Source organism: Copidosoma floridanum, unplaced genomic scaffold (assembly GCF_036245765.1).
Source record: "Copidosoma floridanum isolate Cflo_tuat_1 unplaced genomic scaffold, Cflo_Japanese_pri ptg000019l, whole genome shotgun sequence".
In the NCBI taxonomy this organism is placed as follows: Eukaryota; Metazoa; Arthropoda; class Insecta; order Hymenoptera; family Encyrtidae; genus Copidosoma; species Copidosoma floridanum.
Window position 1 is genome coordinate 15928492 of NW_028321896.1, and position 15942 is coordinate 15944433.

The window sequence follows — 15942 nt, forward strand, 5'->3', positions numbered from 1 at the left end:
TATAAGTACGTATTTTGACACTCTTCAGAGTCTGAAAGTATAGATAAAAAATATTTAACTAAAAACAGAGCAACTAAGGTACACCCTATTTAGGAACATGCAACCCAACCCCGCAATTTTCAAAAGGCTCTCTCCCGACTAGTGTTGTAAAATGACCGTCTTTTTTATTTTTGGTCATGTCACAAAAAAAATGACGGAAAAAGACCGTCAATGTCCGTCCGAAAAATTTTCCCAACTTTTTCTATGTAAAATGACCGTCATTTTAAAAATGGTCCGGTCTCTTGGACGGACCGTCAAATGACGGTCATTTTACAACTATATAGTAGAATGGACAATTTTTTAATTTATTTATTTCATAATAATAATAATAATGGGTTTGTAGTTAGGTGTATTAAAGTAAATAAATATTTAGGAATAGGTTTAAAGAAAAAAGAGACGATTTATTCATAAACTTTATTATTTTTTTAAATTTACTCAGTTATTTCAGTTAATTAAAAATTTTTATTGAAACAAATTGAACACTTTGTACCATTTATATGATACCAACATATACTTATTGCATTAGAACACAAATTTTTATAGTCATTTTCGACTTATCACAATGGCTTAACAGTTTTTTCTTAAAAATACTTTGTTTTATATCTTATTTCTTTGGAATCTTTCAAGTTTCTAAATATCAATAATCTAAGTCAGTCTCTACTGGGTAACTAAAATTAGAACCAATATTTAACAAAATTTGAGCAACATCCGCTTCTGTATTAAGGTTTTCGTTATCAGACATTTCAAAGTCTTCAATAACCTCATCATCAGGTTCACTTATGATATCTTCTGACTCTTTTTGTTTTATATAATCTTTTTCTCGTAAAAGTTTCAAGTTATGTGATATGTAAGTTATTTTTATCGAGCGCGACGTAGTTAACCTGTTCCGTTTACTACAGTGAATCCAACCTTGCGTACTAAAAGTTCTCTCTGTAGCTGCAGAGGTTGGTGATGCATTGAGAATGGGAATGGCTATTTTAGCCAGCGCCGTCTTTTTTAAATTTGCCCACCACTTTACAGGCTCCAAAAACTTTGCTGTTGTTATAGAGAATTCACTTCCAAATATGCTAGATTCGTCGTTGAGTTCAGTTAATTCACGAGTAACTTGAACTTGATCCAAATTCAACTTTCGGGCTAACTTTAATATGTATGCACTCCCAGTGTGAATTTCTACTTGAGTCAACTTGTCTCCTTTGAAATTTGGAGCCAAAATATTACTCGCCAAATGAATTGGCTTAATAATCATATCACGGCGGGACTTCAAATTATTCTTGATACCATTTTGTTCAATAGCAGTCAGTGGCGATAAAGAAGATGTAACAACTTTGTTGACATTATTCTCAATTTCATAAAAAGCTTCTACAACAAGATGGATTCTTGCTTTGTCTGATTCTAAAATTGTTATCCATTTAGTAATAGGCTTCAATAAATCAATTACCTTTGTTATCATTGTCCAATAAGATTCATCTAACAATAAAGATTTTGTCAGTTTATCGATTTTTTTTTGCACATTTTCAGCTATTGCTAGCTTTTGTAAGTTAGATTTATTTTCTTGGATGCTTTCCAAACAATAAAGACTGGATCCCCATCTTGTTTTGACAGGATATTTTAAAGAACTGTAAAGTTTTTTTTCCATGTTGTTTTTTTGCAAATGTGTAAGTGTTGCGTGCAAGAGATGGCTCTTTTTTATTTCTTTTACCATTGCAACTGAGCTCTGAAGTATTTTTTTAATTGATTGTTGCTGGACAATATCTTTAAGTAATAGATTTAATCCGTGTGCTGCACAGCCGTGAAAGCTTATACACTTATCTGAATATTTAGAATCCAATAATCTCCAGGCAGCTTTATTCACTGAAGCGTTGTCCGTGCAAACACCTATTATTTTATGTATTCCAACCTCTTCCATGACTTGTGACATTTGATGACATAAATAGTCAGCATTTTCGACATTCATTTTTAACTCGACACTTTTGTAAAATACAGGCTCTGGTGTTTTAACAACAAAATTGATTATACCTTCATTTCGAATATTAGACCAGCTATCATTTTCTAAACACAAACTTTGCGCCTTTTCAATTTTTCTTTTGACTTCTACTTCTACATCAGAAAAAACATCATCTAGAAGTTTATTCGAAACATCATGTCTAGTTGGTATTTTGAAAGAAGGTCGTAAAAATTTCAAAAAATCACGCCAATAAGGATTTTCAACTATATGCAATGGTGTGCCAGATGCATAAATCGCTTTTGCCAACAACTTGCTTGCCTTCATTTGGTCACTATCAGACATGGTATCAAAAAATTTATCTGCATTTCTTTTAGAATTTATGATTACAGTCGATTCAGCAGCTTGAGATTCGTTAACTGTGGCATTTTCACTATTTGCAACTGATACATCTTGTAATATAGTTGAATCAATACTGTTATTAGAATCATCACTAGAAACGTTATTTCTCTTGTTTAGACTGTTTCTTTTTCTTTTTTTATTTTTGTTTCTTGAATTTATAGATTCTTTGACATTATCTGGACATCCACTGCAAGAGTTTAATAAATGATCACTCATTCTTGTAATATGAAAACAATATTTTTGAGTACAAAAGTTGCATTTATATGACACGAGCTTTTTGTTAGGGTCTGTTGTACTTTCGGTGAAATTCTGTAAAACTAGTTTTTTTAGTTTGCCCATCTCGGTTGCTGAAACAAAAAAAAATTTAATTTATAAAACATGTCATATTTAATTGATTGTTTCCTAACTTGAGTAAAAAATCATGTGCATCTCAAGTGGAAAGAAAGAAATCTCTTTGTTTAAAGAACAACCTAACCTTGATCTCCGTTTTTTTTTTTTTTTTTTTTTTTTTTTTGTACTAACCTTGGAGAAGACTTGTGACTTGTTCACTTATCAAAAGCTATCTAACTGCAGCGCGAGACTGCGTGAATGAAAAAGATTTCTTAGGCTTCTTCCACATACCCCACAGCGCATATATAGAGCTGTAAAATAGAAAGAACCAATTACAATAAAGTAAACAAATACACAATAGATCTGATCATCTGATTGGTTCTTTACACTGCGATTGGTTCTTCCGTACTGCGCAAAGTATATTTCACACTTCTAATACGCACCATGCGGGACTGCCCAAAAAAGACGCTCGTCACAAATTTTAAGTTGGTCATCGGACGGTCATTTTACGGTCCAGGGACCAAAATCGGTCCGTCACAATGACGGCTTTACAACACTACTCCCGACTCGGGAGTCCCGAGAGTTGCAGACGCGTTTTCGCACACACAACAACAGAACAGATGCGCGCAAGCAGAGGTTATGTTTTACAATAAACAACAAAATTCCCATCGCAAATTACGAAAGGTCGCTCAAAAGGTCATTACTTGCGTTTGAAACTATCACAAAATAATGCCACTTGCCAGTAGTTGATAAAAGAATCGCGCCCCAGTGAAAAGCACCACTTCCATCAGTGCTACAAGTGTAATATAGTATAGCTGACGATCAGCATCGGGTATACAAAACAACGCTTGTAAATAAATAAATCAAAGTCGTCGTCGTCGCCAGCGAGAATGGCAGCGATAGAGGAGCAAGAGAAACTGTTGGAGGACGCGATCGGGGTGGTAAAGGTGCAGGCCCTCCAGATGAAGCACTGCCTCGACAAGGCCAAGCTGATGGACGCCTTGAAGCACGCCTCGACGATGCTGGGCGAGCTCCGCACCTCCCTGCTGAGCCCCAAGAGCTACTACGAGCTCTACATGGCCATAACGGACGAGCTCCGGCACCTCGAGCTTTACCTGCTCGACGAGTTCCAAAAGGGCCGCAAGGTCGCCGACCTCTACGAGCTCGTGCAGTACGCGGGCAACATCGTCCCGAGGCTCTACCTCCTCATCACGGTGGGCATCGTTTACATAAAGACCAATCCGTGCCTCAAGCGAGACCTGCTCCGCGATCTTGTGGAGATGTGCAGGGGCGTCCAGCATCCTCTGAGGGGCTTATTTCTGAGGAACTACCTGTTGCAGTGCACGAGAAACATACTGCCGGACAATCTAGAGGACAGTAACACGGACGAGGGTACCGTGCGCGACAGCGTTGATTTTATCTTGATGAACTTTGCCGAGATGAACAAACTCTGGGTGCGCATGCAGCACCAGGGCCACAGTAGGGAGAGAGAAAGAAGGGAACGCGAGCGGGAAGAACTGAGAATCCTGGTGGGCACGAATTTGGTCAGGTTGAGCCAGCTCGAGTCCGTTACGCTCGACAAGTACACGAAACTCGTGCTACCGGGTATACTGGAGCAGGTGGTCAGTTGTAGGGACGCCATTGCCCAGGAGTATCTCATGGAGTGCATCATTCAGGTATTCCCGGATGAATTTCACTTGCAGACTCTTAATGCTTTCCTCAAGTCCTGTGCCGAGCTGCAGAGTGGTGTCAACATCAAGAACATTATCATCTCGCTGATAGACCGTCTGGCTGCATTCAGTCAGAGATCAGACGGCGTGGGTGGGCCCGGAAGCCCGAGTCAACCAGCGGGTATTCCGCAGGATATTCAACTGTTTGATGTTTTTAGCGATCAAGTGTCGACTATTGTGCAAACCAGGCATGATATGCCACTCGAGGATATAATATCCTTGCAGGTGGCTCTGATCAATCTGGCTCACAAGTGCTATCCCGACAGGGTTGACTACGTTGACAAGGTACTATTGAACACCCATCAGATATTCCAAAAGATACACATTGAAATTTTGGAATTCAATAGTGCTGTGTCCAGAGAGTTGTCAAGGCTTTTGAAAATACCAATCGACAACTACAAAAACATATTAACGGTCTTGAAACTGAAAAATTACAGACCACTGTTAGGCTACTTTGACTATGAAGGGAGAAAATTGTTGGCAACGTACATAGTGACAAACATATTGGACAACGAAACTCTGATTCCATCCCCAGATCAGGTGGATGCAATTTTGTTGATGATTGCGCCTCTTATTCAGGATCAGACGGACCACGTTGTCGAAGACGATCCAGAGGAATTTGCTGAGGAGCAGGGACTCTTGGGCAGGTTGATACACTATTTCAAGTCAGAGGTGGCAGACGAGCAGTACATGATCCTAAGCACGGCAAGAAAACACTTTGTCTCGGGCGGTAGTAAGAGAGTGAGGTACACTTTACCACCTATAGTATTTCAAGCATATCAGTTGGCATTTACCTACAAAAATCTGCAGAGCGAAGATGACATGTGGCAGAAAAAATGCCAAAAGATCTTCCAATTCTGTCATTCGACCATCACAGCTCTTCTCAAAGTCGAGCTGGCCGAGCTTCCTCTCAGGCTATTCCTCCAGGGCGCGTTAGCGATAGGCGAGATCCGATTCGATAACTTTGAAATGATCGCGTACGAGTTTATCAGCCAGGCGTTCTCGATCTATGAAGACGAGATTAGCGATTCAAAGGCACAGTTTGCTGCCATTACGTTAATCATCGCCACGTTTGAGCAAATGAACTGCTTTGGCGAGGAAAACGCCGAGCCGGTTAGAAACCAGTGCGCCTTGTATGCCAGTAAACTTTTGAGAAAGCCGGACCAGTGCCGTGGAGTAGCCACTTGTTCGCACATATTCTGGTCAGGCAAGTCCTTGAGTACAGAAGGCAAAGAGATGCAGGACAAAAATAAGGTACTCGATTGTTTAAAAAAGGGCATTAGAATTGCAAATCAGTGTATGGACATTTCGGTGCAAGTCCAGCTGTACATAGAGCTATTGAATCATTATGTGTATTTTTATGAAAAGGGCAACACAGCCGTCACTGTACAGATTCTTAATCAGGTCATCTCCAAGATCAAGGACGAGTTGCCCAATTTGGAGATCAGCGAAGAGACTGAGCAAATACAGAAACACTTTGCCAATACACTGGACCATTTAAAGAATAGGATAGAATCACCTGAGGCTGAGGCGCAGTTATATAGCGGGCTCATTGTATAATTAGCAATAATAGTTTAAGAATGTTATATTGTTGAGATTTGTTTTTAAAAAAAAAAGTATAATGAAGTATTATATTTCTTCAAACAAATTGTAAATTTATTTAGGTTTTAATAAATTTTCTTTATACATAATTTTAGATCTTGAGTATAAAATTTTTGTTATCTTCATCAAAGCGAGATTTTACGAAAGTAAACTTTAGTAATAATTAAGTATAGGGTCCAAAATTATAACTAATACTGGTATCTACTCATGAATGAAGACTAATGTTATGACATTTATTTATAAACATTTATTATTAAATGCTTTAAAATTTTTACAATTGTAAATTATGAACTCTATGAACTATCTAAAGATCTTTTTTTTTTTTTTTTCATTGAATCTATGGGCCAAAGGCCCAGTTACATACGTAATTACAAAATCGGTGTACATTTTTGCCGAGTGCAGTATGTACTCGAGTTTGACTTTAGTATTACTCTGTATCGTATTTGCCACGAGGAATATCTACGACATACCATTGCATCCTGTTTGCTGTCAAAGACGAATAAATTTTTTTTCTAGGAAGATTATTATTAGATTGTACCATACTAGGTACCTTGACAAACCGTGTGCGTCATGCACCTCATTCGTTATAGAAAATTAAATATTTTTTCAGTACTTGGACTTTTACCATTTATAAAGATAAAAATAAAAAACAAATTGAACTCGTTTCAACTTGAAAAGATTTTCTGTTTATAATAGTAATTTCACGTATAGAGACATCGAGTGGCAAAACGATCGAGTAGTACCATTGTCATTTTTTTCTCACTTGCAACTCGGAAAAACATGAGAGTACTGTCGTGCATCAGAAACGAGAGTAACCATCGGTTTTACAGGCACGCAGTTGCGAATATAGTATATAAATAACTGCTTGAATCGTACAATTGGCGCAATAAGTATAACTAGGTACCTATATTACATCCTCTTTCTCCGAGAGCTCGGGTAAAATCCCTGAACTGAAGATGCAAAGGGCCTACGATGTATGTTTGTACTGTACACGTAATATACTGTACGCACGTACACGGTGGTCGGGATCGAAAATCGAGCGGTTTAACGTTTTAATACCGTACAACGGTGTATGTGATGAAAAAAAAGTGCGCGGTGTATGGAGATGACTATATCATCACAGTCGTTGCGAGGACGAGAGGTTTTTCCCTCATCATCGCTGACAAAATTTCTTGCAGGTCTCGACGCGCTACTTTTCTCAAACGACATACCGATCGTCCCAAAACCTCGTTTTACCATCACAGAACCATTGGAATTCCCGAGTTTGAGTGGTGTGGCTTCGCGATGGGTCATCCAATTTACAAGAGACCCGCTGCCACAGACCCACACTTAGACTAATGATCAATTAGTCTCTAAAGTATTTGTCCAAATAGTCCAAGCAAATGGGTACGAAATGCAGTAATTAAAAAAAAAAAAAAAAAAAATGCTCCGCGTTGTAAAGGCCCAATAAGAGGTAAAAATTTAGTAATCGACGCCATAAACTCCAACAATTTGTTTACCTGGTTAAATGTAAGAAAAGTACAAATGCGTGTGCAAAATGTGTTTTTTATAAATATCCGTAGTAATAATCATTGTTGGATAAAAAAAGCTTCAAATAAAACTTGAAGACAGTGAAAAAATTAATCTTTATGAGTTTATCTGTCCGTAATAAATGTATTATAATAAGTTATGTACAAAACTGTATTACCATAAATATAAGGATAAACTCTTATAGATTAATTTTTTTCTAAAAAATTTTCGAGATATTATATATTACATACACATTTGCACTTGCCCTACATTTAATTAGGGCAACTAGCTGTTATACTGTATATCAGTCAATTGTCTTCTTACGATCTCTCGGGTCAATAAAACTCTGGATAGCATTTATTTTTGAAGAGAGTCCCGTTTGCTTAGGCTAAAAAGGAAGTAGATTTATATTTATAATTTTTATCAGTCTATTGTTGGCCTTTTGTAGGTCCTTAAAGATCGGCCTTGGATTATAGTTCATCCTTGAGATCTTCCTCTTCTTCGCCTCCTTCACCGCCAGTGGGTGGTGGAGCTTGGCCGGCGTACAGCTTGGTGATGATGGGCTGCACTATGTTTTCGAGTTCTTTCTTTTGTTCCTGGTAATCTTCTGGTTCAGCATCTTGGTTGTTCTCAAGCCATTTGATTTTTTCATCAATAGCTTCCTCCATTTTGGTCTTGTCATCGTCGCTGACCTTCGAGCCAAGTTTCTCCTTGTCTTGGAGTTGGTTCTTCACTGAGTAGGCATACGACTCGAGCTCGTTACGGGCCTCGACGCGCTTCTTAAGCTTCTTGTCCTCGTCGGCGAACTTCTCGGCGTCCTTGATCATGCGCTCGATGTCTTCTGGCGTCAGTCTGTTCTGATCGTTGGTGATGACGATCTTTTCCCGATTACCAGTACCCTTGTCTTCGGCCGACACCTGAAGGATACCGTTGGCGTCGATTTCGAAGGTGACTTCGATCTGAGGAATACCTCGGGGCGCGGGTGGAATACCAGTGAGATCAAACTTGCCAAGCAAGTGGTTGTCTTTGGTCATGGGGCGTTCACCCTCAAAGACCTGAATGGTGACGGTGTGCTGGTTGTCGGAGGCAGTAGAGAAGATCTGGGATTTTTTGGTCGGAATCACGGTGTTTCTGGGGATGAGCTTGGTCATGACACCTCCAACTGTTTCGATACCCATGGTAAGTGGGTTGACGTCGAGAAGGACGATGGCGTCGGTGTCTTGTTCTCCAGAAAGTACTCCAGCCTGGACGGCGGCACCGTAAGCGACGGCTTCGTCGGGGTTGATGCCTCGAGACGGCTCTTTGCCATTGAAGAATTCTTTTACAAGCTGTTGGACCTTGGGGATACGCGTGGAACCACCGACAAGCACAATCTCGTCGACATCCTTCTTGTTCATGTCAGCGTCCTCCAGGACTCGCTGGACCGGCTTCAGGGTGCTTCGGAAGAAGTCAATATTCAACTCCTCGAATTTAGCACGGGTCAGAGTCTCGGAGAAGTCCTCATTTTCGAAGAAGGACTCGATTTCGATCCTGACCTAAAACAGAAGAACCAATCAACTTTAGATTTTTCAACTCAACCTATGAAGACAAAAACGCTACAAATTTTATTTTGACGCATTTACCTGGTGGCTGGAGCTCAGACCCCTCTTGGCCTTCTCGACCTCACGACGCAGCTTCTGCACGGCTCGGTTGTCCTGCCGGATGTCCTTGCCCTTCTTCTTCTTGTACAGCTTTATGAAGTGCTCCATTACTCTCTGATCGAAGTCTTCCCCACCGAGATGGGTGTCTCCATTGGTGGCAACGACCTCAAAGACTCCGTTGTCGATCGTGAGGAGGCTGACGTCGAAGGTGCCACCGCCCAAGTCGAAGACGAGAACGTTCTTCTCGCCTTCCTTCTTGTCGAGACCGTAAGCGATGGCCGCGGCGGTGGGCTCGTTGATGATTCTCATGACGTTCAAGCCGGATATGGTGCCGGCGTCTTTGGTGGCCTGTCTTTGGGCGTCGTTGAAGTAGGCGGGTACAGTTACAACGGCGTGGGTGACATTTTTGCCCAAGTAGGCTTCCGCGACTTCCTTCATCTTGCCCAAGACCATGGCGGAGATCTCCTCCGGGGCAAAGACCTTCATGCCCTGGCTGGTCTCGATCTCGATGTGCGGCTTCTTGTTCTTCTGGATGACCTTGAAGGGGAAGAACTTGATGTCTCGCTGGACGTTGGCGTCATCCCAGTCGCGACCAATCAGACGCTTGGCGTCGAACACGGTGTTTTGAGGGTTCGTAGTCAGCTGGTTCTTGGCGGCATCGCCGATCAGACGCTCACCTTCTTGGGTGAAGGCGACGTACGAGGGCGTGATACGGTTACCCTGGTCATTGGCGATGATTTCGACCCGACCGTTTTTGAATACACCAACGCTGGAAGTATAAATGTGTTTCACGAATCAGTCAAACGTCTAGTTTCGTTTTAAACGTAATTGGTGATTATTATAAGGGAAGCTTATAGACTCTTACCATGAGTATGTTGTTCCCAAATCAATACCAATGACGATTCCAGTCTCCTCCTTCTTGTCCTCCTTGGCGTTTGCGATGGCTACGATAAGCCATACTAATAAAAGTATCGACTTCATCTTGAGACGTTCCAACATCGCCTGTAATGGAAAAAAAAACAATTAAAAAAATGATCAAAACCACACTTTTTTGTTGAATAGTGCATGGCAGGTGTAAATACAACATATGTGTCACTTGCTACAATGGAAATAATAAGGTGTAACGTAAAAAATAGTTTTTACCGAAAAATCTGGAAACACCGCAATCTAAAGCTCACGCGCAGCGATTAAAGTGTATCAAGTACTACACGTCACCAGAATGAAAAAACTGAAACGCGTCGACGAAACGAATGTTAACGCAAAGAGCAAAGCTTGTAACTACTGATGCGTATGGCATAGCGGTAAATCACGAGCTGCTGCATCAGACGAGTATAAAGAGCCCAGCTTATGGTGTATATATACGTGTACATATACGCTTATGGAGCCGCGCGCTTCTGCTGGAATCCGCACCTCACAGACAGCAGCAGCAGCAGCAGCAGCGAATAGCCACGTCGATCTTTTGAGATGAACTTGTGGAATAAAAAAAAAAAAAAAAACTCCCGGATATTCGATAACACGGCAAGAGACAAACTTCCTACTTGTGCATCGACGGTAAACCAAACGAACAAGGATATGACACGAATACAGCTTAGACGCGCGTCGGTTGCAGGAGACGAAGACGAAATTTTGCCACACAACTTCCTCTCGAGCGAAATAAGCACAACGAAGCTCGCTCGAGTTTTAAAAAAGCTGCAGGGATTATTTATGCACATACGTGTACACATTGAAAGCCACGTTCAACTAGAGGGGGAGTTTGCCGTACTAGAGCGCGGTGGCCCTAATTACACTGCAGGTGTATAATGCACAGATTTGTTTAAAGTGTACTGACCTCAAGGAGGTAATAAATAAGTACACACTGTTTTTATTCAAGGTAAGTATAGAATATTAGCTAAGCCCTTTATAGACACCATGCAGGAAACCGAGGCAACCTCAAAAATTTAATAACGAGAGTGTGTAGCAAGTGCAACACGATGGAGTAAAGGGTTAAATATGTATAAAGTACTCACGATTTGTTTAAAAAAACTCGTATGCTGCTGCTCGATGAAAAACAATCACTGTGAACAAAGTATACGACTGCGTAAGGTCTGCTACTGGAGCACACGTCTGCTCTGCACGAAGTAAAGTATTCAGCGATTCTTGTGCGACTGATTGCCGAGTTGAGTCTGCGCCGGGATTATTAACGGGACAAGCCTGTCGTGGCTCAACGGGATTGGCGCGTTCGACAGTCTTTGGTGGCTCAACGTACGTGGACAGCGTCCCGAGACTCCCGAGTTGGAGGTGAACAGCTTTGACGCCGCCTACACAGTTGGCTCGTCAGCATTGGCCCACGTAAACGTGGTGGGGAACACGCGAAAGATGCGACTTTCCGTTCGGGCGGCTCACGGATACGTGGGTTTTTACCTTACCCACGCGACGTTTTCTTTCGAGAAGCTTCGGGTACTTACCGGATTGGCTGTGCAGCTTGCGGAGCCTTGGAAAAATTTTGCGTGGGTGCAGGTTGAAAAAACTCTGTTTCTCTTGTTTTTTTCTTTTTCCCACCCCATCAAGTTCAATGACGTTGACCGATTTCTTAAATGTGTCACTGTCATAGTCATGTCAACTCTCGTCGACTCTCGACTGCACGGATTTTCGAGGGCAGCTTTTCAAATTTTTTTCTTTTTTTTTGGGATGGTTTTTTTTTCTCTCTCGTTTATTTTTACACGGCTTTGTTCAGTTTTCGTTAAGAGATCGGTAATTTCAGTATTCTCCGTACTTTGTTTTGTTTGCTAGAGATACCTCGAACTTTGTAGGCATTGTGTCAACTTTATTTTTTACGATCGAGAATAAAAAATCGAAAACGTTGCAGATCTTTCTGTGAAATACAGTACCATTTAGAACTAAAAAGGGTTAACTTTTATTTACTTTTTTTTTTTTTAATTCTAGGTGAAATTGAAAAAAAAAAATTCTCTAATATTATGATGAATCAAATTTGATAACCATTAGAAAACATAAAAACATATTTAGGAATTTTTCCAGTGAAACAGGTAAGGGCATAAAAGATTGAGAGGCCACTCCTGGCTTAGTCACACTGCGCAACGATGTAGTCCTCTTTTGAACACGAATAACGGGACTGTAGATCTTGGGTCAGGAGAATACAATACTTATGACGTTTGATTAACACATTTTATTGACCATGCGTATCACCTTGTAAGGTAGAGAAGCAAAGCTCTCTCGTGGCAAAAGTTTTTCTTTCATTATTTACATATAATCACATTTTTTCCCAAATATATTAACATTTTCAAATTCCCATAAATATAGCGTGTATATAAATCATAGCCCAAAAACTCATCTCAAAAATATTCAGTACGAGAAAAATCAGCACAAAAAAAGGGGTGGCAATAAAAAAAAATCCGTATTGCCCCAAAGGAACATTTTAAATTATGCACTTTGCTTTGAACATAAGTAAGTATCTTTAAAAAGGAGTACGAAAAACGTTATCAATCGTTATTCGTGAGCGATTTCTTACAGCCTGCAATTTTCCTGTCTTTAAGTAACAGTCAATAAGAAAAGCCAAAACGGCTTTAAAATTTACTCTTGGGCGCCAGCATTTCTAGAATCAAAGGTGTAAAGTAACATATTATACAGTCGGCACCAGCTCTTCTCATGCACAGCAGAACCTCTTTTAACACAGCCTCTAAATTGATTGCCCCGTTTTGTGCTCCATGATACAGCATCGCGTATTCTCCAGACACTTGGTAAATGAACATAGGATATTCTGGATGTGCGTTTTTTGTCTGTCTTACAATATCCAAGTATGCCAAGCCTGGTTTTACCATTAACATGTCAGCACCTTCTTCAACATCTCTTGCCTATAATTCATAGTATGAAGTAAAAATTTTTTTTCACAAGACTCGCAGTTACAGTTAAAAAGTTGGAAAAACAAATGGAAAACCACTTACTGCAGCTCTTGCTGCCAAGCCATTGCTCCCAGAGGGCAACTGATAACACTGTCTATCACCAAATTGAGGTGCGGATTTGGATGCATCTCTAAAGGGCCCATAAAAACCAGATGCAAACTTCACAGCATAAGACAGAACAGCCACTTTATTTGAAAAACCAGCATTGGCCAGAGCGACTTTGATAGCTTTAATTCTACCATCCATCATGTCAGATGGGGCAACTATATGAGCTCCTGATCAAAATAGAAAAGTGAAAAATTATCAATTTTTTTCAATGTACTTATAGATAAAGTTAAATTGATTCCAACCGGCTTTAGCATAGGCAACAGCAACTTCAGCAATGCGCTTGATACTCGGTGTATTATTGATTGTGCCATCGTCATTTAAAATTCCACAGTGGCCGTGATCAGTGTACGGACATAGACACACATCGCACGCAATTATCAAATCGGGAAACCATATCCTTAACAAAGGTACTGCTATAACAATAGGATTTCTCGGGCAGTCGGCACCACTTCCAACTTTGTCCTAAAAAACATGCGTTGTTTGAAAAAATCCGTCAAGCAGATTTTCTTCTCTATATTTCATTGAAACGTTACAAATACCTTTTGCAAATTATTTGCAACACCAAACAACAAAACCGACTTCAATCCTTTGGCAATCATGGGCTCCAGCAAACCCTTCAGCTTATTTACCCCATATCTATTGATCCCTGGCATACTCTTGATTTCGGTGACTGCATCAGGCTCATCTCTAAAATCAATCAACATCCAAAATTCAGATTCATCGTTTACGATCTCCAACTTTGGCCATCTACGTAGTTACAAGAGCCAATCGTTTGCGATAACGCATACGAATACACGTGTAAGTGTATATAAAATAGTAAAAAAAAGATACAGCTATACATTTAAAAGGCGTTTTGCACTATATACCTAAGTACATGTGCTTTTAATCGTAAAATGTTTTCATGCTGAGCGAGAGAGAGAGAGAGAGAGAGAGAGATAAATAGTGCAAGCTTGAGGTTAAACGACAGCAGCTGTGTGTCTAGCGCACTCGCGGCATGACGCAAGATGTGCGACACTTGACAAATAAATGATTGTAATGGTACTCACAGCACGAAAATCGGGTACATCAAGCTCTCCGGCGTTATATCGACGTTCGGTGATTGCCATCGCCGCAAAACCGGATGAAAGTAGCCGCTGTGTAACAAGTGCTTCGATTCCACCGCTGTTGTGTCCATTGTTTAGAAAACTTAGTTTAGGTTATATAAACACCTGCGTACAGGTATTGTCCCTCAACTGCAAGTACTTGGTGCGGTTTATATTTGGACATGCAAATATATACTTACTTACTACACCTGCTTACATCGAAAATAAGGTTTATGGTAATTTAACTTTATGACGGATATTTCTGGGAAATCTGAAGTATCTAAAGCAAAGGCTTGCTGCTGTTGGTAAATAATTAGACAGCTGCTGGGATTATCGCGTTTGGACTCTTTCGAAAAAATATTATGTAACTTAATTAGGGATTCAATTGTACTTATGTGTGTATAAAAGTGTGCAGTGTGTTGCACATACGAGACAAAAAACAATAAAATTTATAAATTTGTTGTGTGGATTTTTAACTTACTGATAATTCATCTTGGACTTTTTTTGATAAAAAAAATGCAAGTATCTGTAAGCTTTGTTGTTTTATTATTTGTAAAAAAGCATGACCTACGTTAGTTGGAATAGAGTAGGACCTCATGATTCAGACAAGCAAATTTTTAATCAACATTTAGAAGCTCATAGTTTTTTTTCATAAATCCCTTTTATCAGTACTAAAGAATAAAATTTCTTAAGAACTACAATACGATCCCTAAAATTTGTTCGCGAGTAAATATATTTATTTGACGCTAAAAAATTAAAATCCTCTGTAGTGCCATGTCACGCTGGGGGGAGCAGCTATTTATATTTTACAGTAAGCATCTTAACAATTATACCCTAATGAAACTAAGAGACATGCTTATCTTCCTAACACATGGATACATGGTAAGCATCAGGTATAAATACTTGTGCGTTTATTTACCTAACGCACATACGATTCAGTGTTAATCGAATGCCCGTACTGAGATTCAACATGAGTCATGAGAGCTAGCAAGCATCGGAAGGAAGGAGAATTTCGGGTATCAGCTACCTGAGGCAAGTAGTTCTAGGAACAGTTTGGGAGGAAGATTTTAATTTTGAATTTAATTATCGGGATAGCGCGTACGCAGTCCCGGCTACCAAAAATAATACGTCCGAGATATCCACATTAGGGATATTCGCAAGGGTCAACCCATCCGTAGTGCAATGGACAGGCCTCGCCCTGGAGAAACCGCCTTGTTGATCACGGTTATCTCTACGCCAGGTAAGTATGCTTTCTCCGGCTCATTCACGGCTACTTATTCACTCGACTTCACATTATCTCTTTCGGATTCAACGCGAGGTCGCTCACGGACATCTAGCGGAAGTTTGAAGAAGCATCGAAGCAGTACGCACAAAATTTGAAAAATGGCTGCAGTAGACAAAGCCATACAAAAACAAATGTATTTTTGATAATAACTATTATTTCAGTGCATTACGGGGAAATTGACTTTTTTTAAATATCTATTTTAATCTCAAAACCTTGGATGTGTGGAAACATTCGCTATCGTTTTTTTATTTGAATCCCAAAATTCTTTTATATTGTGATTACGGTAAGTTTCCCATAAGTTTATTTACGAGGCAATAATCGAGAAATATCGAAACCGTCTAGTTGAGGAACACCTATGGACATAGAAGTATTTCGAA

The 15942-nt window shown here is 40.0% G+C and overlaps 2 protein-coding genes and 1 non-coding gene across 3 annotated transcripts; 1 reads left to right on the forward strand and 2 right to left on the reverse strand.

The window, feature by feature from the left end:
* The first annotated feature begins 3587 nt into the window (after positions 1-3587).
* On the forward strand, positions 3588-6120 carry LOC106636639 (Vacuolar protein sorting 35). The gene has a single exon (XM_014349063.2). The coding sequence runs from the start codon at positions 3604-3606 to the stop codon at positions 6001-6003; it is 2400 nt and encodes a 799-aa protein (XP_014204549.1). The 5' UTR covers positions 3588-3603; the 3' UTR covers positions 6004-6120.
* Positions 6121-6277: 157 nt separating this feature from the next.
* Positions 6278-14634, reverse strand: LOC106636640 (heat shock protein 70 cognate 3). The gene is made up of 9 exons (XM_089593295.1): positions 14498-14634; positions 14245-14439; positions 13738-13885; positions 13441-13660; positions 13133-13365; positions 12808-13042; positions 10060-10138; positions 9177-9963; positions 6278-9089 (listed from the first exon to the last, which is right to left on the reverse strand). Exons 2-9 carry the CDS (start codon positions 14370-14372, stop codon positions 8025-8027), a joined length of 2895 nt encoding a protein of 964 aa, XP_089449421.1. The 5' UTR covers positions 14373-14439; positions 14498-14634; the 3' UTR covers positions 6278-8024.
* Positions 14635-15366: 732 nt separating this feature from the next.
* LOC111642919 (U1 spliceosomal RNA) lies at positions 15367-15528 on the reverse strand. The gene has a single exon (XR_002759609.2). It is a non-coding gene; the product is annotated as a U1 spliceosomal RNA (small nuclear RNA).
* Positions 15529-15942: the final 414 nt, after the last annotated feature.

Coding starts and splice junctions, on each gene's coding strand:
- LOC106636639 (XM_014349063.2), top strand. CDS start 3,604: ATGGCAGCGATAGAGGAGCAAGAGAAACTGTTGGAGGACGCGATCGGG.
- LOC106636640 (XM_089593295.1), bottom strand. CDS start 14,372: ATGGACACAACAGCGGTGGAATCGAAGCACTTGTTACACAGCGGCTAC. Junction 13,661..13,737: donor TTGCAAATAATTTGCAAAAG/GTATTTGTAACG, acceptor CATGTTTTTTAG/GACAAAGTTGGAAGTGGTGC. Junction 9,964..10,059: donor TTGGGAACAACATACTCATG/GTAAGAGTCTAT, acceptor TTATACTTCCAG/CGTTGGTGTATTCAAAAACG.